At 40.0% G+C, this 23,939-nt stretch overlaps 2 protein-coding genes across 2 annotated transcripts; both read right to left on the bottom strand.

Moving 5' to 3' along the window:
* Nucleotides 1-240: 240 nt before the first annotated feature.
* Nucleotides 241-2,018, bottom strand: bsx (brain-specific homeobox). The gene is made up of 3 exons (XM_072375361.1): nucleotides 1,645-2,018; nucleotides 958-1,148; nucleotides 241-569 (listed from the first exon to the last, which is right to left on the bottom strand). The coding sequence occupies exons 1-3, from the start codon at nucleotides 1,883-1,885 to the stop codon at nucleotides 327-329; spliced, it is 675 nt and encodes a 224-aa protein (XP_072231462.1). The 5' UTR covers nucleotides 1,886-2,018; the 3' UTR covers nucleotides 241-326.
* Nucleotides 2,019-4,522: 2,504 nt separating this feature from the next.
* On the bottom strand, nucleotides 4,523-9,180 carry lim2.1 (lens intrinsic membrane protein 2.1). The gene is made up of 4 exons (XM_072375137.1): nucleotides 9,006-9,180; nucleotides 6,145-6,294; nucleotides 5,605-5,739; nucleotides 4,523-4,584 (listed from the first exon to the last, which is right to left on the bottom strand). Exons 1-4 carry the CDS (start codon nucleotides 9,178-9,180, stop codon nucleotides 4,523-4,525), a joined length of 522 nt encoding a protein of 173 aa, XP_072231238.1.
* Nucleotides 9,181-23,939: the final 14,759 nt, after the last annotated feature.

A 23,939-nucleotide genomic window follows, 5' to 3' on the forward strand; every position in this document is an offset into this window, starting at 1 on the left:
CAGGAGTGAAGTGACGGCTGACAAAAAGGTGATGATGAAGAAAAAAAAAAAGAAGAAAAAAAAAGATTTTCGTTTGGGACAAAAGTGCAAATGGATGGGGATGCGTTTAAGTTACAGTTATTTATAGGAATTTACAGATTCTCCGTACGAGAATACAAAAAGACACAGCTGCAACATGGTTAGACTCGTCATAATAATGATAATAATAATGATAATGATAATATTAACAATATGGTGATTAGGTCGTTACTGTCTTCATTATGTGCAACGGAGTAGGGGGACATTTGTACACTAGAGGCTACATTTAAACGCTGATGCTCACAGAACTATAGTAGATGATCCGGGGAGCAAATGTCATCCTCGATATCCACATCGTCGTCGTTCTCCTCCAGCATGTAGGAGTCCGGCTCCAGGCCGTGTTTCAGCTCCTCCGCGCCCTTCTCGTTCAGCTCGCTCTCGCTGGAGTTGTCCGCGGAGCGCTCCAGATCTCCGGGGGTCTTCCGCTCGTCCTGCGCCTTCCTCAGCTGCTTCTTGTGCTTCATCCGCCTGTTCTGAAACCACGTTTTCACCTGCGCGGGGAGAGACAGGGTCAAAGGAACTCCTGAACTGCATCCTTCCTGCCTGCCACGCCAGGAACCCTCCAAAACTGTGCTTTGGTTATTTATTACGTCTTCGTTTTGGTCTATTTATTATTATTTTTTTGCAGCTCGTGGTGAAGCAGAAATCAAGTTTGACATCTATTCGATTTTAGATGACTTTGTCAAAGCAAAACACCGGCCTGGAAAACAGCTGAATTTAGTAGGCTGGGGGGGAACGTTTGTTCCAATTTAGCGCTTCGTTTATTCATAATTTTTATTTGTTTCCAAACTGTTGATTTGTGTGATTCTGGCGTGACATGGAACGATTAAAAAAAAATAATTGTAAGAAGTGTGTGTGTGTGTTTGTGCGTCTCCGCACCTGCGTCTCGGACAGGCTGAGCGCCGTGGCCAGCTCGACTCTCTCTGGCGTGGACAGGTAGCGCTGGATTTCGAAGCGCTTTTCCAGGCCGGACAGCTGGGAGTCGGAGAAGACCGTCCTTGCCTTCCTGCGCCTGCAGTGCTTCCCCGGTAACTCTGCGTGGTGCTGGAACAAGGCTGGCATCTGCATCCCTGCAGGTGTGGGGGGGCACATTACAGCCCAACTTTCAGAGACAACAACACAAAACTCTGAACTCATGGTGGCATCATTATGAGTTTGTGCGCGTTTCTAAGCCTTCTGAGCCTCTGCACTCCATGAGAAAGTATAATTTAACATGAATCTTTTTTATATATTTCTTTTGTTTACCAATGTTGAGGGTGCTGAAATGTTATTAAGGCACGTTGGAAATATTCTATAGAAAATAAAGCATTAACTGAACAAGCTAACGGTCTTTTTTTTTTTTTAAATTTAGGGCAGAGTTCAACCATTTTCATCAAAACCTGCATTTTTCGATCAGATTCAAAACCACTTCACGGCCACTCACCACACTGGAGGTTCGTATTTGTTAAATCTATATCGGCTTTCTGCCCCAGTGCTCTACTGCCCTTTCAAATTAAGCGTTTTAAAATGGTGATAAAATAACAGCTGCTTTCTTGCCCCTAAAGGCCTTTCCTCCCCAGCTCTTACCAGATGTGAAGAAGTACTGGTGGTGCTCCGGCTTGTGGAGAGGGTGAGGATGTGGCGCCAGTATCGGGGTCGGCATCAGAGGGTATCCGTACTCCAGAATGGGCATCCGGGAGGCTAGAGAGCCACAGAACGGCGAGGGAATGACCTCTCTGAGCGGCTTGGGTTTGTGCAATAAGATGTCCTCAATGAAAAAAGACGTGGATCTCTGTGTGGGCGCCGCAGACGCATAGTTCATACTCATGATGTTAGTTTGGGTTTGTTTTTTTGTTTTTGTTTGTCCTGCCTTAAGACTGCATCAGCATCTGTCTATACTCTATTGAACCCTCCCTGGCTTAAAAGCAGTCCCTCAGTGTGATCAGTGAACGACACTACGCCTGGCATTACACAGATATCGGTGGGAGGGCATCTTTCTAACGAGTATTTATTCAGCGAGAGTTGCGGATTGGGGAAATTGATTTGCGCGTCGGCCAATTAGATTTCCGGGTAGGCGGGTGGGCTCGGTGAGGGACCCGTTCTGCCCTCTGATTGGCTCAGGAGCGTTCAACGCTGGTGAAGAAAGTAAACTGATTTCAGATAAGCAGCGCACCTGTGACCACGCCGTAATTCACTCGAAAAGCAACTGACAGTCCAACAGAATCAGCCGTGCTGTGCGTATATGCAGTGCCCCCCCCCCCCCCCCCCCCCCGCGCGCGCGTTTTGGAGCACTAGAAGAAACATTCTTCACTCAAAGTTTGCGATATAAACAGATTTATAGTTTGCCTTAGCAAAAATAGAGGCAATAACAAAGGTGGCTCATTCAGTCGGTTATACATTGATGGCCACTTGTTTCGATGAAATATCAACCTGTTGTTGGTTAACAGCCAGCTGCGGGCAAAATTAGGTTTAATTTTCAGACATTGTCGACTTATGGAGGTAATCGGTATGGTGGGGCGCTCTCCGTGGTGCTGTTTTAGGGTTATAGGATGGGACATGCATAAGAGCGACTGAAGCATGTCGGCTTTGCACTTTAGATCGATTTGTGCTGAAAAGTGCACATGCGAGATGGAAAAAAGAAAACCGTTCTCAGTCGGCCGAGATGAATCATTTCTGCCCGCTTCCTTCGTGTTAGAAATGTTTTGACTCAAGTGAAGCATCCCGTCTCGCATGAGGATTAGGCTGCTACAGGTCTGTCTTGTAATTCTGCCCAAATTAACAGTAATTGTCAGTATTAAAATCTGGGAGAGCACAAGTGCTGCTCCTGTGGCCATTTAGGCAAGAAAGCGGTGCGCCGTAATTTGCTTATATGGTGTTGTCATCACATTTCCAATCAATCCGCTTAATGTGAAAGTGTCTTAATGTAGGCAGAATTCAAGCTGCAATGCTATTAGGCAATTAGGGGAGATGTTAGAGCGGAAGTTGTAATCCTTTGGCTGTAGGACGGGATTTCCATTTGATGAGATGGAGGCAGGACAAATGAATTACTTGGAGTCAGTTACGCTACACAAGCGCATTAGTTTGTAAAGTTTTTTTGTTGTTGTTGAACGGACGCTCAAAATACAAATAAATAATAGCAGAGTGTGATGTTCGTCTTCTGCCACGAGACAGCCCTGCTGCACCCGTGCCAATCCCTCCTATGAAACGCTCCAGGATGACAAGCCGCTTTTGGAGGAAAATTAGAAAGTAAATGAAACAAATGGTGATGAAATCGTCTTAAGGATCCGTTCTTGAGACCCAGTTAAGCGGCTTTTTGTGGCCATTTCATTAAGTGAGATTTTCAGCCGCACAGGCAGTGCGTCACTCCCTCAAATGGCGCGTTTACATAAGAGGTTTGCGGCGTTGCTCAAAACTCTCACTGGGTGGTGAACGACAAAGTGAGGGAATAATTCATCCAGTCTGACAAGAAACTGCGTAAAAAGTGCGTTCACCCACATGTCCATAACAAAGTGTTACAATAAAAACCCTGAAACTTTTCAGGCTCAAGCGGCGTGATGCAAACCCGTAACCATGCATCTATCAAATAGTTTTATTTAATTACCCAACCATGTATTTTGTGCCTTACCGTAGCCAAAAGAGAGAGACGGCAAAGCAAAAGAAGCCAAAACGTTCCTGGTACTTGAACTTGAACTTGGTTCCCTGGACTCCTCAACTCTCTGTAAGCGCCTCTGAACATCAAATAGTTGAGCCATGTCCCATTTGTCACGGTTTAGAACTGTTTAGAACATTTGTGAGAAAAAATGTCACATCTGACATTTTTAAAATCTTGAAAATGTAGAGGCCTTGATCTTGATCGAATTTTTGAGCGTGTGCGATGCATATGGCGAGTTTGTGGGCCATAAATGCAGTCATTTTACAATATCTGAGCCTTTCTTTTGTAAGAAATTGCTGCGTTCTGGTACAATGTAGCTATTTCACATTCTGCTGTGAGACTGTTGGAACGAAGGCGCAGAAGAAGATGACCAATCTAATCTATTATTCCGAAGTCTTCTGAGCTTCTGTAAATAACAATATAATTTGCTGTAGACTGCTGTGCCTCCAGTATCCCCTGTCTTCATGGGTCTGTGGTGTTTGTTAGATAAGCAAATCACATGACATCAAATACTGCAATATGTCTAACTCAAAACCAGTCTTGACTGGACTCACGTGCCGGAAGTGTCCTTTCTGTCACAGCCTTACGCAGCGTTTAAAACTCCATGCAGTGCTGAAAGCTCCACAACGACTCAAAATGCAACGCAAAGAGGGAAATATGCTGAATGCGAGTGAAAATAATGAGTCTCGTTTCCCAATATACATATATATATATATTTAGTTTTTTTTATTATTTGAAACTGTTTAAAATCCGATCATTCGTCATCTGCTGAATAGAATCCATAGCTTATTTCTGGAGGATGTCTCAAGTCTTCTAATGAGAGTTAGCGCTCCTGGGGCACTCATGCATCCGATAAGCGCACATGTAGAACATACCTGACAGAAAGAGAGGGAAAGCGTTTGTTAAGCGTCAGAAAATTGAGTTTCATCATTCAGACTTAAGTTAAAAGGGGAATGTGATTTCTCTGAAGCTGGTGCAACCTTTTTCTGATCTAAAACGAGTTGCATTATGTGTGATGGATATCTATGTGATTTCATGCAACAGTAGTGGATGGGAAACATTTCTTTTGGGGTCGCTTGATGCTGCTTACACACTCATTTTATCATCATCAAATTATTGAAGAGGCCATTTGATCTAATTCTAAGACATGAACATGTTTTCATATTTGTTCTTTGTATGATTTGTGTGTGATAGCTTATGAAAGTGGTTTTAATCAAGAAGTCATCTCAGCAACATCAATAAATTGGTACAAATGGAAGGTTTTCTTTTATTCCAAGATATTACTAAATATGGATATATGTCAAACTATTGACTTCATACTGCTCTGTAGTTCAGTTTCCATCCAGTTCATCCATGCAAACCATGGAAATGTCAAGAGTTACAGTGTAAACTGTTTATTTAGTTATTCATTGATTGTTTTTGCCTCTTATTATTAGTTTTATCCGCTCAATGAAACAGCTTAAAATTATAAAAAAAACAACCTTTGTTATGATGTTACATTGTTGAATCAGCTGCTTAACCAGGAGTTAAGCTTAACCTGGATAGATTGCTTTCCCACAGAGCATTATGGAATATTAAATTCCTTTTTTTTACCCTTCAGCAAATATACGTACATGCAGTTTTACCACATTTAGATGTAATACAAGTTTGTTGAGTCCTATGTGAGGGTGAGTGCAAGTCTATCTGCGATCCTACATCTGTGTATATTTGAATTCTTTCAGCAAATCTCATCTCATCAATATGATAAATTCATTCTGATACAGTTACATGGTCATAAAATATGTTCTCCGATCTATTAGATTTGCATTAAATTGCATTAAGATTTGCACTGACAGATAATAAAACTGGTGGCACCTTTGTGAGAAAACGTTTGGTTTGACAGGAGGCATGTTTACCTGAAAAGAAGGTGAGCACCACTGACACCCAGCCAATGATATATGACCAGGAGAACCTCCAGTTTCCATAGCGTTTCCCATAGTAGTTCATAGTCACACCAGTGTACACGGCCATCGCAAGAAACACGAAAAAGCCTGCAGGGACAAATCGAAATGTGAAGAAAATGTTGCCAAAATTTTGTCTGAATAGCCAAAAATTGTGCACATTTCATGTTTTGAGCCTTGTTTATTCATAGTTAGAGTGCCACCACAAATTGTATCGTTTGTACTGAATCAGACCACTGCAAATGATTCCAAACAAAGAGTTGAAAAGAGAAGATTAATGAAAGCTCTCAGTCAGAAATGGAAAAAAGCAGCTGTGCTTTTTGGTGAAAGTGTGTAGATAATGGAATAATGAAAGTGCAATTAATTCATGATCAGCACAGTCATACAATTATCATGTAAAAAAATGTGGCTGCAATCAGTTAAGGTACAATTTACAGCTGTCAAACCAACAAATGTCCAACAAACAAACCAATAAATGAATAAATAAACACTTACATGAGATGAAAAACAATATGCCTGCAGCGAAGGTTTTATCAAACCTGTCGAAGGAGGAGTAATGGATGAAGGCCATTATGCCAATGACGATTCCAATGAAACAGGCCAAAAGGGAGAGTATCATGAGGGCGCGGGTGGCGTCTAAGTGAGCTGCGGACAAGGTCAGAGGTCAACAGGGGTTGCTACTGGGGTCACTTTAAGTCAACAGAGGTAAATTATCTGAGATGTGGCTCCATTCAGATCATAGTTTACCAAAAAGATGAAAAATGGTACGGGGTTTTACTGTTTCAGTATAAACCCCCTGCTCAGCTGTGGAATCGACGACATCAACACATTCAGTAAGAAGTTCAGATTTTCGTTTCCCCAAGTTTCCAAAAGTAAAGGGAAGAGAGACAATTGGACTGTAATTCATCAAGACAACAGGGCTCAGAAATGTTGATTTGCAGTGAACACTTTGTGTCCAGTATGTAAGATTTCCAAGTAAAAATGATTATTGTGCAATACTTTGACGAACCGAGACAGGCTATTTAGCATCTCCCATTTGTAGTCGGTGTAACTGCAATGATCAGCGAGCATCCGATGAAAAAAACGTGTAACACTGTCCCTTTGTTCTTGTTTGCGGCTGAAGGATAGACGTTAGCTTGTCCCGTCACCTGTTCTGTAACAGAGACAGGTGCATTCTGCATTTGAAATTTGTGCAGAAAGTGACTTACCGTCACTTCCCAAATGTATTCCAAACTTTATTGGAACAAATATGTTAAAATGAAGTTCAATATTAACATTTTGATGAAATGGCCAAATCAGACTCCTACCTTGCCTTTGTAATCCTGATTACCAGGTTCACAAGTCAAAAGCTTTAGCCAGTAAAATAAATTTGATACACTGAGGCATAAATGGGTATCTTAAATATTAATTAGAAAAACTCTTATCACCGTGTATTAAAAACTGTCAGCCTTAACCTGTTGATAACCAACCAGAATGTCTGCTGGGGTCTTTATCACATTTGTTCTCTTGACAAAAGGCTTTGTTTTTTTAATTTTCTCAGTGTAGAAATGAGGTGCACATAAATATCAGGAAACACTATTTCTGGCTAGATGCTAACGTCTGAGGTTCAACTCACTTTTTGTCCTCCCAATCCCATGACTACAAGTGGTAGCCATGTTGAATGTTTTGCCAATCAGGGTGTGTATCTAGATAGAACAGTGCTGTTGGTGCACAGCCTCTATTAAACCAATAAAATGCTGTGTCAAACAGTGCCCCCTAACAGCTTCCAATAGATTTGAAGGTGGAATATGTTCTTAAATGCTGGCTGCATGGTTGTGTAGTGGTTAGCACCTAACACCCTAAAACAAGAGGGTTCCTGGTTCAAATCCTGACTGGAGTTTGGATGTTATCCATGTGTATCCGTGGGTTCCCTTCAAGTGCTCCGGCTTCCTGCCAACATCCAAAAACATGCATGTTAGGCTAACTGGTGACTCTTATTGACCTTAGGAGAGAGCGTGGATGATTGTTTGTGGCCCTGTGATGGACTGGCGACCTGTCCAGGGTGAACCCTTCCTCTTGCCCAATCACAGCTGGGATAGGCTCCAGCCCCTCCCGTGACCTTGAGTTGGATTAAGCGGGTATAGAAAATAGATGGATGGATGTTTTTCAAGTACTCCATGGTAGAGTTGACTACCCTAAATGTCAACATAACATTTCTGCTTGTTTTTTACAAGCTGTCTTAGGTGACATGCATTTTAGATGGAGACTGGATTCAAGTGTTCTCGTGAAAAAAGAACAAAAAAATCAAATGAAATTCACCGCACAGACGTTGCCTTTAAGTTACCTGAATGGTGATTTTGTCAGATGATGCTGCAGTTATAAAAACAGGATTTTTAATACAGCAGAGTGACAGTCTGGAAATGCTTTAAGTGACCACAAGGTGACCCGTAGTCTTAATGGGTCTGTAGCCGTCTGACAAACGAAAGAGAAAAATTCAGCTGCATTCATATAGACTTAGACTTTGTTGCTGGCTCTTCTTCTTTATTGTCCTGGAAGGGAACTTTGGTGCATGCACAGAGCACCTTAGCCACTTTGAGTCTGGTTGAGCGTATAAATGCGGGACTGATTTGGCTCTCAATCGCATCATCTTGATGTGTTAGTCCAGCTGTCTTTTTTTTATTATCATATGCACACGCTGATTGACAGCCCATGCAGTAACATTCAGATGACTACAGATAGGTTTTTGAATTTCAGTTTGATTAACTCAACGTGATTATTCTAAACTTGGGCTACAGTTGATATGGCGGTTAGCGCTGTCACCTCACAGCAAGGAAGTTCGTAAAGAGTTTGCATATTCACCCAATACATGCACGGATTGTAATTGGTTACTCTAGCATCCTCCCACCATCCACAAACATAACAGTTGGCTTAACTGGTGTTTGTCAATTGACCATATTTATGAAAATTAGCGTGCAATGGTCTCTTTTGTCTCTTTTGTGTGGCCCTGCAATGGACTGTAGACATGTTCAGGATGTACGATGCTTCTCGCCCATTCGCAGCTGGGATAGGCTCCCCTGTGATAAAGTAGGCATAGAAAATGGATGGATGGATTTTTTTAAACTTGGACAAAAAGAAGAAGAAAAGCAGTGGAGTAACGTGCAGGTGCGCTCTGGCAGCTCTATACCTATGAGAATCAAAGAATACAGAATTAAAACTGCAGATGTGTTTGTCTTCTAGATGTAGCACCTTGACAAATGATGATTAATTGGCCTCTGAGCTTCTTAAAAAACTAAAGTCTTCCACTGGAACAGCTCCACCCATCGGAAACTGAAATATAACAAAGTTAGTCCTTACAAGCTCTCTGTGGCTGCTCTTACCAATGTTGTCGCTGTGTTGGAAACATTTCCCCGGCGTACAGTAGCGCCACAGGCCCTGGTGCATGTAGTTGCTGGACTGCCGATACTGCATCCAATAATCGGTTGCTGTGGAAACAATCAAGAGGATGTTCCCTACACCTGCACAGAACAACCCTCCACCCATAAAGCTGTACATCCTGCACCTGCAGACACACAGACACACATATGAGGTCACTTAGCATCAGTGGTCAGTGAAAGGGCCCCTTTTCTCTCCACAACACACACACATTTATACACATGCACACACCTCTAAGTGTAAGTAACTGCATTGTAATGAACATATTACTTCCACTGGATTGAGCTGCGGGGTCATCTGTGTGTATGCGCCACTTTGTTCTCTGGAAGATCAGTCCCTGAAGATGGGCTTTACATACACCCATACTCCTGATACACACACACACACGCACGCACACACACTCGTCCAGCCTCTATTAAGTTCAGTGATGCTTTGATACTTGATACATCTATTGCTCATTGTTCCACCTGGATGCAATATCCTGCAGCTATCCTCTCTTTCTCATGGAGAGTTGTCATGGATTTTTTTTTTTCATTTTTTAGGGGGTGGAGGGGAGATAAAGGATGATAGATATATCTTGTTATGTCTGAGACCTGAACAGGTTGCTTGTTGAAGAGTTCTGTGTATTAATTGAAGAGCTCTGTATTTCCATTGGATCACATTTCCCTCTGAGCAACCTCTCTTGTGAGTTCCAGCAGATGTCTCAATCTCAACCAAAACACTTAAAATCCATTTGATCCGCAGCATGCAAGTCTCAGTGTGTCTCAGTATGTCAATGCTATGGTACATCTAGAAAATGTTAATAGTAATTTCTGATAATCAGTCAACAAGGTCGGTTTGATATTTTGTCAAACTTAAGGATAAAACTTTAGACTTTCAGATTTAGACGTAAGCTAATTAGCTGTTTAGTGAGAACATTTGTCTCACATGAACTTTTCAGACTGTTCAGGGGCTTTTAAATGATAAAACAGAGAATCAGAAGCTGGTTTGTACACTTTCAGATACAACAAGGGCAAACTCTTGTATCCAAATGGCAGAGAGAAAAGAAAAAAACACAAACAACTGAACATTAACCAAAGTTTTTGAAATAGTGATTCAATATAATCTTACCTTACAAAAAAAAAACCTTTTATGAAGACGAGAAAGCTGCCTGACAAATAGAACAAGATCCTATAATGCCAAGACAGGTAGATTTCCAGCAGGCTAATAGCACCAGTGTTTGATGGGGTGAATAGGGGGAAACTGGGGCTATAACAAACAAACCACTGAGACAAAAGGCCAGGCTGACCGCTGGCCAATCAGCAACCATCGGTTTTGTAGTTTGGGAATCTGCTGAAAAAACAGAAATGGCCAAGCTTGGCAAGCTGAAGTAATACTGATGACTGCATGGTTTTAATTGAAAGTACAGGGCTGAACTGGCTTTAGTACGAGGCAAGCAGGGCATGAAATTACAGTTTGACTGCTCTGTTTATTAATTCTTCTCATTTTAAAAGCATATATATATTTTGTTTATTTCAAAATGAAAGATTTTGAAATGACAATTCAAATTTATAGCATTCCATGAATACAAAAAGATTAATAAAGTAGATGCGTTTCAGTAGATTTAAGTTACTTTCCCAGAAAACGGACATACTGTTAACAGTACAGTGAATTGTGCACAGGTTGTTCCCGATTTGTTCAACAGCATCAGTTTTAGTTGCTTGTAGTTTAGTCACTATTATCTTCCACGACCCCCACACGAATATAAAATAATAATAAAATTTACAGAAACTTGTACTGAATTTCACAGATCATCCCTCACCTGCACAGAAATCAGGATGTTTGAGCTGCCGAGGGATTCAGGAATACCAACAACAATTCAAATAAACACGTTACACAAAATCAAATAAGATCAAATGAAACAAAACTCTGCAATGAACTGCTGACCTGGACTGGCGATATTGTTGGCAGAGAGAGCACTTTGAGGAGCTCCTGAATCTGGACAACATGCCCAACGGTACGTGAGAGAGGAAGAGTCTGATGACTTGAGGGAAGTCTCACTCATACTGCTGGCAAAAGTCTCAAAGGTAGTTAAGAAGCTACTTGATTTGCAAATCTGCTCTCTCCTATCAGATTTTGTTATTTTCATAGAGAGGCATTTTAAATGCATCTGGCAGGATGAGGCTGCCCACTTTGAGAACTTCTTGCTCTTTGTCTTTTGCTGATGATCTATTTTGGTTGGCTTCTTTAGAAAATGACCTCCAGCATACACTGGTGTAGGGAGTCAGTGCATCCAAATCTGACACCATGGTTTTCCCTCATAAAAGGGTGTGAATGAGATTCTACCCTAAAAAAAAAAATCTCTTTAATATCTCTGGATCTTGTTTAGCAAGTAGGGGTAAAATAGAGAACGAGCTGGACAAGCATTGGGATTGTTTAGTTTTAGGCCAGATGAGGAAAGGGCTGAGCCAGAAGCCAAAGCTTTAAATCTAGTTGATCCACATTCCAGCTCTCACTTCTGACCTGAGTAGTGACTGAAAAAATAACACACATAAGATTCAGATTCCGGTAAGGTAGTTTGGTGTAGAGCCACGGCTCCAGCTAACTAGGATTTTTACCAAGGTGACAGCCTTTGAGGTTTGCCCATCAGAGAGTAAGGTGCCAGGGTAGACCTACAATTCACTGGAGGAATTACATATCTCAGTTGGTATGAGAACACCTTGGAATCAAACAGGTGGATCTGGAAAGAGGCGCCAGGGAGAAGAACACCTAGGAAAACTGGTTAGCCTGCTGCTAACATGACCTGGTATTTTATAAGAGCAAGACAAAAGGATGGATAGGATCAATTTAAGTGTTTTAGTTTCAGCAACCTCTCAAACTGGAGAAAAACGAGATTGCAAAGACAGGAGAGAGCGTCATGCATTCTACAGTTGCCCAAGATGAACACTCAAGGTCAGAAACACCACTTTGTTGTACGCGAGCTGAAGCTTGGTTACGTTTGTCTAATCCAGGAAGAAATAACCAAGATAAGACAAAACCAGACACTGTAGAACATGTCTGATTGAATGATCAATGAGGATTTCACTTTCACATGATCCAAACTGACATTTAACACAAAGAGAAAGTCATTGATAAGGAGAGATATTAGTAAATGTTAAGGATCAGAATCATGAAATGCTTTCATCAACTGGAAAAGACATTACTTGTGATTTTTCCTAAATTTACTTAAATTAATACAAACCACAGAGGAAGAGTTACAGATGAAGAGTCAGACAAGTTGGAGTAGCATTTCTAAACTTTGAAACAGCAGATATGTACTGTTTTTCTAACTGGACAGATTGAGGACAGTCTTGCTGTGAGGCTACAGTGCTGACCACCACACCTTAACTTCACATGGGTGCAATTGATCTGAATAATCTGAACTGGAACAGGATTTCAGCGAGAGAAACACCCTTTTCTGTTTATGCAGTTTACCTTAAACACTTCAAGTCTATCAAATGTGGATATGATAAGCATGTCATTTCAAAATGCTACAGACGACTGTAGTTTTTTCAGTGATGACTTACAAATCTAAAACATTTATTCTTACTAATTTGTTAGAGTTTTGTATGTACTTCAAATCTCAGAGAGATTCTACTTTCGTTCCTAGAAGCTTTGAAGGTAAATGAAGGCAGATGTTTGAAGAGGAAGCTCACACCAGTGCAGATCCTTTTGCAGTGCTCTGACATGATGTTTTCTTCATTCTGACCATCATCTGGCAGTATTTGCTCCTGTTGTGCACCCCCCCTCCCACTTTGCCACACATACATGCACAAAATCCGAAGATGAAAGGAGAAGAGTAGCTCTATTACCTGCATTACAGCAAGTTGCTCAGACCAATCGACAACAACAAAATGCCCCAGAAAAAGCTTTTTTTTTCTCCCTGAGATTTGAGTGCTGTACTTACATCTAACTTCATTTTTATAGACCACAGCCTATTTTCTTCCATCTGGAGTGTGGCAGCCAGGAGGGCATTTGATATCCTCCCATGCACCTTCAAAGTGGACAATATGCCACTGTGACAGAAGAGTAAATCCATGTTTTCTTGAATCCATCCAGCTTTTCAGGGATTAATTTTGTTATGGAAAGTCCCCATTTATGCGGTATCATTGGTGGGTAAGGAGGGAAGGAAATGTGACAAGAGTAATTACAAAGAGTGTGCGCCTGGCTTTCCTGCATTGTTGTGGTATAGTCACAAAGCTTTATGGGTGAATCTGAAATCCTTCCACACACAGCCGTGTTCATATGCGCCTGCTGTCCAAACATGATGATGCAAACACTTTCTCATGTCTTCATATTGTAAGCTGTTTTAAAGCCATGTTTCACAGCACGCCATTTTATGTTATAGTTACAGGATTACAGGCCTCGATTGGTGTAGGGAGTAATGTTTGTGATAATTCGAATTGAAATTATTGCATTATTCTAATAAAACTACCAGCATATCTTTGTGTGGGTGTTCCCTTTTTTTTATTTGCAAACTGTGGTGGAAAATACATTTATTGAGGTTTGGAGGGGCAGCACTATGCAAAGGTTTTGAGACACCCCTCATTTCTTTATACATTGTCAAGAAGACAGGAAACATTTAAAAAATGTTCCAACAATAATTCAAATATAATATATAAGGAAAAAACATAGTTTTATAAGGTTTAAAGTCAGTATTTGTTCTGAGCATCTTTATTCTTCAACACAGCCTGTCTTATCCAAAACAATAGTTAACATAAAACTCATCATTTCTTTGCTTTTTACTGACATTACCACATTTTTGCGCTGTGAACAAATCTTTATGATGACAGAAAATGTTCTTTAGACACAACAGATTATGTAAAAAATATGAAATAAACTGAGCCAAAAAGTGAGAAACTTTTCCAGCTGGACTTTTCGAAACGCACAAGGTCACAGAAACGTATAAGAGAGCCCACAATGGCCCTGGAAAGTTACCGAGATTAGTGGGCAAAATGCTTCTAAAGCTTTACGTTCCAGGTATGCTTTGCCTAAATGCCTAAATCAACTCCACTGAATTGAATTTTCGAGCCTTCAAATGGCTAATTTGTGCAGAAAGTGCTTTCAGCGTTTTCTCAGCAAATAAACGGCGGCTCTAATCATAAGAGCATGTGGATGGCGGAGCCTCTCCAGAGCTGCCCGTGAGACAGCCGCGTGGACGGGGAGAAAAACCTTTCCACTTAACCACTTAAATGAATATATCAAGAAACTAATTTGCCATTTTAATTGCATGATTTAGGAAGACGCTACTTCACTTGCCCCTCTTCCATCTTGGTTGATTTCCAATGTGAGCACACATTAGATTGATCTATGAAAGACTGCAGAAATCACAACACTTAAGTCTTTTCATTTTCCCTCCCTAATTAAATAATTGAAATTCTTGTCAGTGTCTGCACTCAAGCCACACACAAACATTGCAGGCATGCTGCCTAGCTGAGTGAATCATGAAAGGCTTGTTTTTATCTTTGCTTGTTTGTGGCGTGTTCTTTTCTTTGCCATCTACCTTTTTCTTTTTTGTCTTCCAAGAGCTGCAGATTCACTCCATCTGTTAAGCCCCGAAATAGATCAGTGCATCCATTTTGTTGAGATTTGCCCGTCCCATTAAGTGATTGCGTGCAGAAATGGCAGGGGACATTTCTTCTGATACGTTCCCTGAAACAGCACTGGCAGACATTAAGGACACATTATTGAGTCCCATTTTCTCCCAGCCACAAGGATATCCATTAGAGTGGCACACAGCCCTAAATTTTTCCATTTTCTCCCTCACCAAACTTGACTTTACACATTATTTCTGCCTCTGTTTTGTAATTTGCAGCCACAAATTATATCAGGGAAAAGCCATCTTGTCGCATGTGGCTCCCCTTCCCTGGGCTATTTGCCAAGACTTGATTCTGAAGTGTCAAAATAGGACCATCGTTACAGCTAATCATGACTGACAGCAGGGTGCTCTAAAGTCCATACAAGTTGGCCCACACTGGAAACTTATTTTTGTGTGTGCGTGTGCGTGTCAGACTGAGGATTTGTTTTTTCTTTTTGTGCACAGAGTGAAACACTGTCTTATACACGCTGGTGTTTTGAGGAAAGAGCACATTTCTTTGTATCCTCGCCAGGTCTCATGAAATAGCGTATGAACGACATCAAAGGCGCATGTCATTTTACACCATGAAGAATCTGTTTTTGTCCTGTTAACCAGAGCAAAAACAATAGTTGCAGTAAAATCATTGGGCAGTGGCGATTTAACATCTATGGAAAAAAACATCAAAATACAAAATGCACAGATTCCCAATTATTGGCATCCTTTTGATGATTTTGAATTAGAACCGGCACTCAATTTTTAACATTCACATGAACTGATTAAGCGACGAATGATGATGTATAGAAAGCTGTCTGAGAGCTTCAAAATTGCTATTATCGAAGAACACAATTTGAAAATCTAAAAAATCTTGACGTCTCACAGTCATAAGACTTTTCAGATGCGAAAAGCATGTGGTGCTACGAAGGAACTCGGTAACAGAAGTCAGCGATGCTTGGAGATTGTGGAAAAAAACCCACCAAACAAGACATCTAAAAGTCTTCAGGGTGATAGAGGGAAATGTGGAGTGACTGTTTCAGCCTTTAACTGCAGACTGAGCCAAGTTAGACTTCATATGAAGGCCCAAGTGGACATCATTATTCATAAAAAGACAAACATGCACCAAAACCCAAACCAAAAAGTGTTTTTTAATGCTGCTATTGAAATTAAATGAAGGAAGAACGCTTTATTTAAAGGGAAATTATATAATTATATATTGACCTGTAGCTGTATGTCTATGGCTTTACTGCTGTCATTAACTCAGTATTTTTCTCTTCTCACGTAACCGTGTTTTATGTTTTCTGCCCTCTAACCCTTCAACCAGCCGTGATAGATGGCCATCCTTCCTGAGTTTGGTTCTGCTGGAGGTTTCCGCATGTTAAAAGAGAATTCTCCTGTCTTCTATTGCCCACAATGCAACCTTAGCTGGAAGTTGCGAACTGGACACATTAGGGCCTTGAACACCAACACTGATTGGTAGGATCGTCTGGACCATCTGTCTCTTGTCTCTTCTGTGTGGAAGAGACGCTGAATAAGTGAGACAAACACATTCTGACTGGCTGTTCAGCACAGCTGGAGAATCTACAATATTCCAACTCAGTCTCACAGCAAAAACATGAAATAGTCACATGAATTTGATTTTGTGATTTGTGTCCACATACATGAATTTAGTTGTTGTTTTTTTGTTCATGTCACTGCACATGAAAACAGCTCCACAGAAGAATGCCAACTGGTCAACCGGTTGGCATTCTGGGGTTTTACATTTAACAGGCAACAAAGTCTGGATTTGGAGGTGGAGAAGGAGTGGGTGGAGAATGGAACTACATATATATGACTGCAAAATAGAAGGTTTTGTCCTGTTCTGACCGCTTGTGTTTACAAATAACTTTGAAATAGCGGTTCTTTCACACATTGTTTCATCACAGTTTTATAGAAAACTACTCGATTAGGTTTAGGTATTAAAACCAATATTATGGTCTGTGGCTTCTGTCCTGTTCCGTTAAGATTGTCTGGTTCTGTGAGGTTAGTCTTTAATTTCTTTTGTTCTGTACTTTCGTAGAGAATTTGGTAATTTTCTTGTTTTGTGTCTTGGTTAACTTTACCTCCTGTTTTATTTTGGCAGTCAGACACCTCAGCGAGCGTCTCCTCTTCAGTTTACACCTTAGTAAGTGGCCTAATTACCCTGCACCTGGTTTTCATTTGTTGATTAGTTCATTCACTGTCATCATTTGCTGTGTGAGTTGTCCTCTCAAGCTTTGTTCCAGTTTTGTTCTGGTCTGTGTTTTGAAATCCTGGATTATGGGTGACCTCCATCAGCAGTGCATCCTCTTTGGTAAATAATTGGTAATAATTAGAGAGTCAAAAAGGCCTTCCTGTCTTCTTCCTCACCCAACAGGCCAAGCACTACCAACCAGCCGTGAACTACATAAACTTCTACGGTGAGTGAGAAAAACCCTTTTGTTTCCATTTTTTGCGATGCAATATATCTTTCTACCTGCTCTTAATATAGGTTTGAGTTTAAGAGTCCATAACTTTGAGGAGAGAAGATCAAAACAAAAACAATTCCTTTGGCTGTGCACTACAGAAATATCTCCAGCAACTCTATTCAGTTGAGCATGTCAGTGTTGCTCTTGGAAATCACTACTATATACATAGATGTTTATGTGGAAAAAGCTGATAGGAGTAAAATATCAAAGACTTTTTTTTTTTTTTCCAAATATGATTCTAACACAATACACATTTTTTGGGGGGGGACCTTGTTAATATAGCTAAAGATTCTGAAACAGGATATTCGTAAGGCGTGCCAAAAATTTTGTTTGTATTTAATGTAATTATGAAAGCCCTTTTTCATTATCGCTTGTTCATATTTTATATAAAAAAACAAACTGGCTGTACAAAATTGGTTCACTGGGATATATAGCTAAAAAATTCTATATGTAATGCATACAATTCAATGGTGTTAATTTTTCTATAACTGTACATCATGCATGCACACTGCCCATTTATTGGAACGGTCTTCCTTGTAGTGGTTGACATGTTTGAGAAAAAGAGTTTAAAAAGGCAATGGTGTTGCAGGCTGTTTAGTTTAACCCTTAATATGGTTTCACTGTCTACCACAGTAGTTAAATTGCTTTAAACTTTTAGTTTACCACTAAATTTGGCTAATATTTTTTCTGTTAGACTTATTTTAATTGGCAAATGAGGAATTCTACATCTAAATAATCCTGCATAATCATAAAGTCATAATCATAAAAATCATAAATCATTCAGATTCCTTACAGTCAACATAATGTAGCTACTTGTGATTCTTTGTGTCAATTTCTCCAGTCTTATTTTGGTAAACGTGCAATTATCTTGCAGCAGTATATGTGCCTATTAGCAAAATGATTCTGGCTTGCTCATGAACTTGTTGAGCTGCTTTTGGATTTTGTGTTATGATAAGCACAATGGGCAGGAATGCTTTACAGACCAGATAGACCAACAAACAGGTCAAGCCTTGTTGTGTTGAGGCGAGCACAATCACAGAGGCGTCAGAAGGCAGCTCAAAGGCCACAGCAGCCTCCCGCTAAGCTGACATTCTCATCGTGCCTTGCCCATTAATTCTGTCATTGTTGCTGCCCTGGCCTCCTGGAGTCCTATCAAAGACTCAATAACCACTGCTTAACCAAAGTCCATTGCCAATTCCCTGTCTCCCTCTTCCCTCCCTCTTGGTTACTTGCTCTCTGCAATAAACCATCTGACAGCATGCGGGTGTGCGGAGCAACTGCTTTCACTTCAACGTGGCTGGGCTGAAAAGGCCATTATTACCCTGTAATTGTGGGAGTCAAACCCAATTAAGCAAATCTGTATGGGGGCAGATGCCGCCCAGTCGACCACACCCCCCCACCACCAACCCTCAGCACACACTTCGCTTACCCTTTTTTCTTGCTTGCTGTCACTACACTTTGGCTAAGCCAGCTTGATCTCCGATACAGGATGAGCAAGTGTTGCTTGGAACCCCTGGCGGGGAGGAACATGTTGCTAATTGAGTTCTTGCTGGTCATTTGCTCCGTGCAAGTGAGCAAGAAGAAAATAGAGAAAACTGCTGCCTCATCTGCTGAGGCCATGGGAAGAAAAAGTAAAATGCCACCCCTGTCTGTCGCAAGAGAGGGAAAAACAGGCGAACGAAAGCCATTTAATCCATAGGGAAGGCAGGGAGAAAAGAGGGGCTTAGGCCTGTTCGGCTGCTCCAGCAGGGATCTGCGCAGCAACGACGGACTCCAACTCTAAGAGCAATCACTTCCATTCAAGCAACACGCCATCCCTTAAGTCTACCTCTTCCTGTCGCTGGGAGCACTGGGTCTGAAACGGAGTAGAATTAAGTCAATGTTCACGCTTACATGGATAAATCATAAAATTCATCCTGTTCTTTGTGCTTGTTGCCTTCTAATTCACTGTGTAGTGAGTTCTGGCAAGAAAAATATACCATTTTCAAGAGTTTGGTGACTGTATTCACAAAAGCTGTTCAAATTTAGCAAAATATACAATTTTTTAAAATATATATATATATCAAATGTCACATTTGTAACTCTAAAAGGTAGAAATCAAACCTAAATGGAAAACTGTCTGCAAGTAAAAGATTGAAATATGTAGGAAATAGATTTCCTTAAAATCAGTCCAATCACTACAGCAAAATGTGTTATAGTGCCATAACAGTTGTATCTTTGGATTTCTGATATATGTGCAAATGTTATGTATTAACATATTCAAAACTGTTCATCTGCAAGTGCATTATGTTTTAATTATATTCACCCAACTATCGGAAGTTCTTGATTTATTGTTTTGAATTTATAAGTTCTGCACCTTTGCCATCTCTTGAACAAATGAAAGATAGTTGTACAAATTTCCAAAGTGTTTATATTTGCATTTGCAAAGTTGCAGTTTAATATAATTTTTATATGTAGATGGGTAACAATAGCACATACTGCAGATATCCCGCGTTTACACACATCAGTGTAAAACAAAACTCTTAAAGGAGCAGTGTGTAATAATTATGGTGATTTATTAACAGAAATGGAATATAATATAATTATGTTGTTAGTGCTATATAGTCCTATGAAACGAGTCGTTACATTTTTATTACTTTAGATTTCACCTTTTTATCGACATATATCGTGGTCCGCTCTACACAAAGGCTTACCCGGAAGGACACCACCCTATTGATTACAATGGCCTAGAAGGGACAAAGGGTGGCACAAGCGCGATTTGATGCTACTTTGCAGATGATCAGCTGATCTGATTAAACAAATGTAACGTTTTCTCCATGTCCCTGTTAAACTGTTGCTTCGCTTGTGTTTATGCACCAAAACTACAAGTAGCTTTGTTAACTGGACAGAAATTACTCGGTGTCATGCTACGGAGATCAGCTGATTTCAATCAAAGTGTAACATGATACTAAGAGGTCAGCCAGATACAATATGTTGCCTGCTAATGCTATCCCCCTATTAGACAAAATACAGCCTTTAGCCTTACGTAGCTAATATTAGCTTTTATTACCATGCAGGTAGCTACCTGGGGTCCACAAAACACTAATATAATACAGAACAACTAACAGTGACATTCACTGTAAGTTATCAGAATATCTAACCAAATGTAGCATCTATTTATAATTTATCTTTAAAAGTAACCTCAGAACTTGAGAAGGTGGTTTCACTCGATGGGGAAGACATCGTGACACATTTTAGTGATGGATGTGTTGGGTAGTGTGTGCTGCACCTAGCGTCAGGCCACCGTAGTTTCTCCGAAGCATGGAGTGTTGCGTTCATAGCTCAATCGGAAATGACATAATCTGACGAACAGCAGACAATTACACAATGCTCCTTTAAATATGGTTATTTAATTAATTAATTTATTTTTTATGTAAACACAATCTTCAACATCCCTAATGGGGGATCTTAGATGCTGAAAGCATTGGTGTTAAAGATGAGGCAGTCCTCCCCTACTGAAATGCAGTCTCACTCCAAACACTGAACATGTATTAGCCATGTTGATTCAGTGCCAAATCCAGCAGTTTCATAAAGGCAAAAAATAAATAAATAGCAAAATTACTACAATTTGAACATCTCAATCATTAAGTATGATCCCACATTATTTAAATCAGCCATATTTCAAAACGGGATCTGAATCCTCATCTCAGAGAGAGAGTCATAGAGACCATGGACCAACCTTGGCAAGCCAGACTCCACCCTGAAGGAAAGGATCTGCAGTCTGCTCAGCCCAACATAAGATTCAGAAAAGCACCAAACATCACAACCAGCGCTCAAGACAAGTTTAAAAAAACAAACAAAAAAAACCCGATAAGAGCTATGCTTAATTACTGATTGCTTTTACACCTATGTTCAGATTGTAAGTTTGGCTAACTTCCTGTCTCTGTGAAACAGGCCTCCAAGGACACACATAAAAGATGGACCCCTCATTTGATAATGAAACAAGTGTATATGTAATAAAATATATATTTTATATGTAAACAAATTGTATGTAAAGTTTGGGGGAAATAAGTGAGGGAGAAAAATGGAAATCATACAGAAATTAAAATGAATTTCAAACTAAACATTGACTAGTTTAAAGAATGCATTGCTATATGAAATATATATATATATTAACAATAACATTCACTAAACTATAACTTTAGGGAAAAATAAACAAATACAGCTTTAAAAGTACACATATTCAAACAAAGTGATAAATTATGAATAAATTATGAATGAATTTCTTTAACAAATACAGTTGAAAGATGGTAGATAAACAAATCTAACATTTATTTGTACGTTATCACCCTAAATTGATTCTTCATATGCGTTGCATATGGAATCAAACCCATTTTTGGTGTCAGTTTTTTACTTTGGCAGCTTCGGTCCTCGATATAGATTCCTATCTTCTGCCTGGTTTAAAAATAGCTGTTTGTGCTCTTGCTTCAGGAATAACTTTTGTATCAGGACTATTGGAGTGAACATCTTGTATGTTTATTCAACTCAAATTAATTACAGAACAGATTTTTTTTTTTTAAATAATAGACTATACAGTATTTTGGGAATTGAACTGGGGCTTGAAAAATAAAGCCCTCATTGGCTTGTTTGATTTTTCTTATGGTTTAGTTCTGTTATTAGATACACGTTGTCAAATGGCAAATTTGATGAATTACAACTCCAATTCTGAACAGTTACTGTACCAGCTGTTTATTTGACAAGACTAAAAATGTTGAATTATAGACAGTAGCTTTATTTGGAAGATTTTAGCAGTTTGTGGATTGGGACAATCACATAGATTGGTAATCAATTATTTGAGTCGACACAATGGGTATTGAACTAATTGCAGATTGAGAATGCCCACATTGTAAAAATGATGGGTTAATCTAATGATCAGTGTAGCGGTTACTGCAGCCACTTCAGCGTGTTCTGGGCTAATATGGGGGCAGTGAACAAGCAGGACATTGTTAGCATTCGCCCTAGTGGGTATTGCATGAATAAGAGCACTCATCCAGTTGATTTAAATGTGTGTGATCTCACGCCTCTTTCACTCCCACCTTTGTTGCTTTCAGAAAGGACAGGTCACCTCGGGTCAGTGGACACACACACACCCATTTGTAGGCTGCGTATGTGTGTTTGTGTGGATTTTCTTGATAGATTTTTTTTTTTTTTTTTTGGTCTCACCCCTGCTGATTGCCTGAAAAATCATTCCGTCCTACTTTTTTGAGGGTGGGAAGGGGTGGTACCCCAGACATGTGGGGACTCATGTGGCTCTGAATAACTCCTGCCTCCTTCCACATCCCAAATACACTGAAATCTGGGAGGGGTCCTCCCACCCGACTCTCACAGGCTTTTACTCATTTTCCCAATCTGATAAGTCCTATTACCTGTTCTACATCCTTCCTGAATATTAGTCTCACATTAAACGAGGGGAAACATGTGTGTATTTTGTATGGACAGTCTGGTGCAGCTTATTTATTCATAGCTAATCTTTGCCATCTTTCTTTGCTTGACATAATAACTTGACATAATAACAATAACGGTTTAGTCTCAACACTTGCAGTACTATGCCATCTTTCTGTAACATTGCTGTATTAATATATCAAACCAAAAAGTAAACTTAATATGTTGAAACCAGGAATTATTTTATTTATTATTTTTTTTCTTAACATACCAATCAAAATACACCTCATCATTAATTTCGAATAAACAGTCAGTGTACTGACTTTATTCATACCTATAAAGTAAGTGCATTCATTTAGCACATTACAGGTGCTGGAGTGCAAATGGATCTTAACTTGGGCATCTAGTTTATTGTGTAACTTTAAATCTTAGTGTACAGTACTGCACAAATCTCCTGAGTCAACCCTCACTACTTCTTTTGCTTCCAAGCAGGCAGACTTTCTTGTAATCTTTTCAAGTGGTCTTGAGCAATAGTTATCCAGGTTTTCATGAGGAATGTCACTTAACTCTGACCTATGAACCTATGAATCATTCAAGCATTAAAAAGTCTCCTAACTTAAGGGATGGACCAGTGTTGTGTCTACACATAGCAGACAACTTAGCAAAGAAGCAATTTCAAATTGTATTTTTTTTCAAAAATGGCAAAGACCTGACACAGGACCTGAGAGATGCATCTGGACTTCAGCTGATTCATCTGTTGGCCCAAGTCTCATCAGAAATGGTCTCCATGGAAGGGTGGCTGTCAGGAAGTCATTCTTAAGGATGGGAAATGGGGAGAAAAGGCCGAACTATGCCAAATGACACAAGAAATGGACTGAAAATCAGTGGCAACAGGATAAATCCTCCCCAGAGCCCGGACCACAAAATTATTGAATCAGTGTGGGATCATCTTGATGGAGAACGGAGCAAAAAGGCAGCCGACATCCAAAGAAGAGCTTTGGGATGTCCTTCAAGAAGCCTGGAGAACTATTCCTGAAGACTACTTAAAAATGTAATTCTTCAACACAGCCTGAACTCTGAGACAAGCTTCCTGCCATTTCTGTTTTCTTTTTAAATAAAAACACAGTAGTACGCTGAATCCAAAGACTTTTTACATACTTTCTATCTTTTTATGCAGCTATAATGTGAAATTCTACTTCAACAATCTCGTATTTCTTTTAACAGCTAAAATGTACACACAGCTTCATACATTCATTCTCATAGCAACTGTTAAGTGCACATAAAACTCCCACATGAGACCACGATGAATATCTGTATCCTGAAATAATTTGGATGTGGGTGAATCGTGGCCCACTTGGGCATCATGTTTACAGTGCAAAGCT

The sequence above is a fragment of the Leuresthes tenuis genome, unplaced genomic scaffold (genome assembly GCF_036924035.1).
Source record: "Leuresthes tenuis unplaced genomic scaffold, fLeuTen1.0.hap1 SCAF_21, whole genome shotgun sequence".
In the NCBI taxonomy this organism is placed as follows: domain Eukaryota; kingdom Metazoa; phylum Chordata; class Actinopteri; order Atheriniformes; family Atherinopsidae; genus Leuresthes; species Leuresthes tenuis.

Excerpts from the sequence above, each read along its gene's own strand:
- bsx (XM_072375361.1), bottom strand. The coding sequence starts at position 1,885 with ATGAGTATGAACTATGCGTCTGCGGCGCCCACACAGAGATCCACGTCT. Across the intron at positions 1,149-1,644 it reads CCAGTACTTCTTCACATCTG|GGATGCAGATGCCAGCCTTG; the intron begins GTAAGAGCTGGG and ends CCACACCTGCAG. Across the intron at positions 570-957 it reads TCAGCCTGTCCGAGACGCAG|GTGAAAACGTGGTTTCAGAA; the intron begins GTGCGGAGACGC and ends CTCCCCGCGCAG.
- lim2.1 (XM_072375137.1), bottom strand. The coding sequence starts at position 9,180 with ATGTACAGCTTTATGGGTGGAGGGTTGTTCTGTGCAGGTGTAGGGAAC. Across the intron at positions 5,740-6,144 it reads CATATTGTTTTTCATCTCAT|GCTTTTTCGTGTTTCTTGCG; the intron begins GTAAGTGTTTAT and ends TTGTCCCTGCAG. Across the intron at positions 4,585-5,604 it reads GGTGCTCACCTTCTTTTCAG|GTATGTTCTACATGTGCGCT; the intron begins GTAAACATGCCT and ends TCTTTCTGTCAG.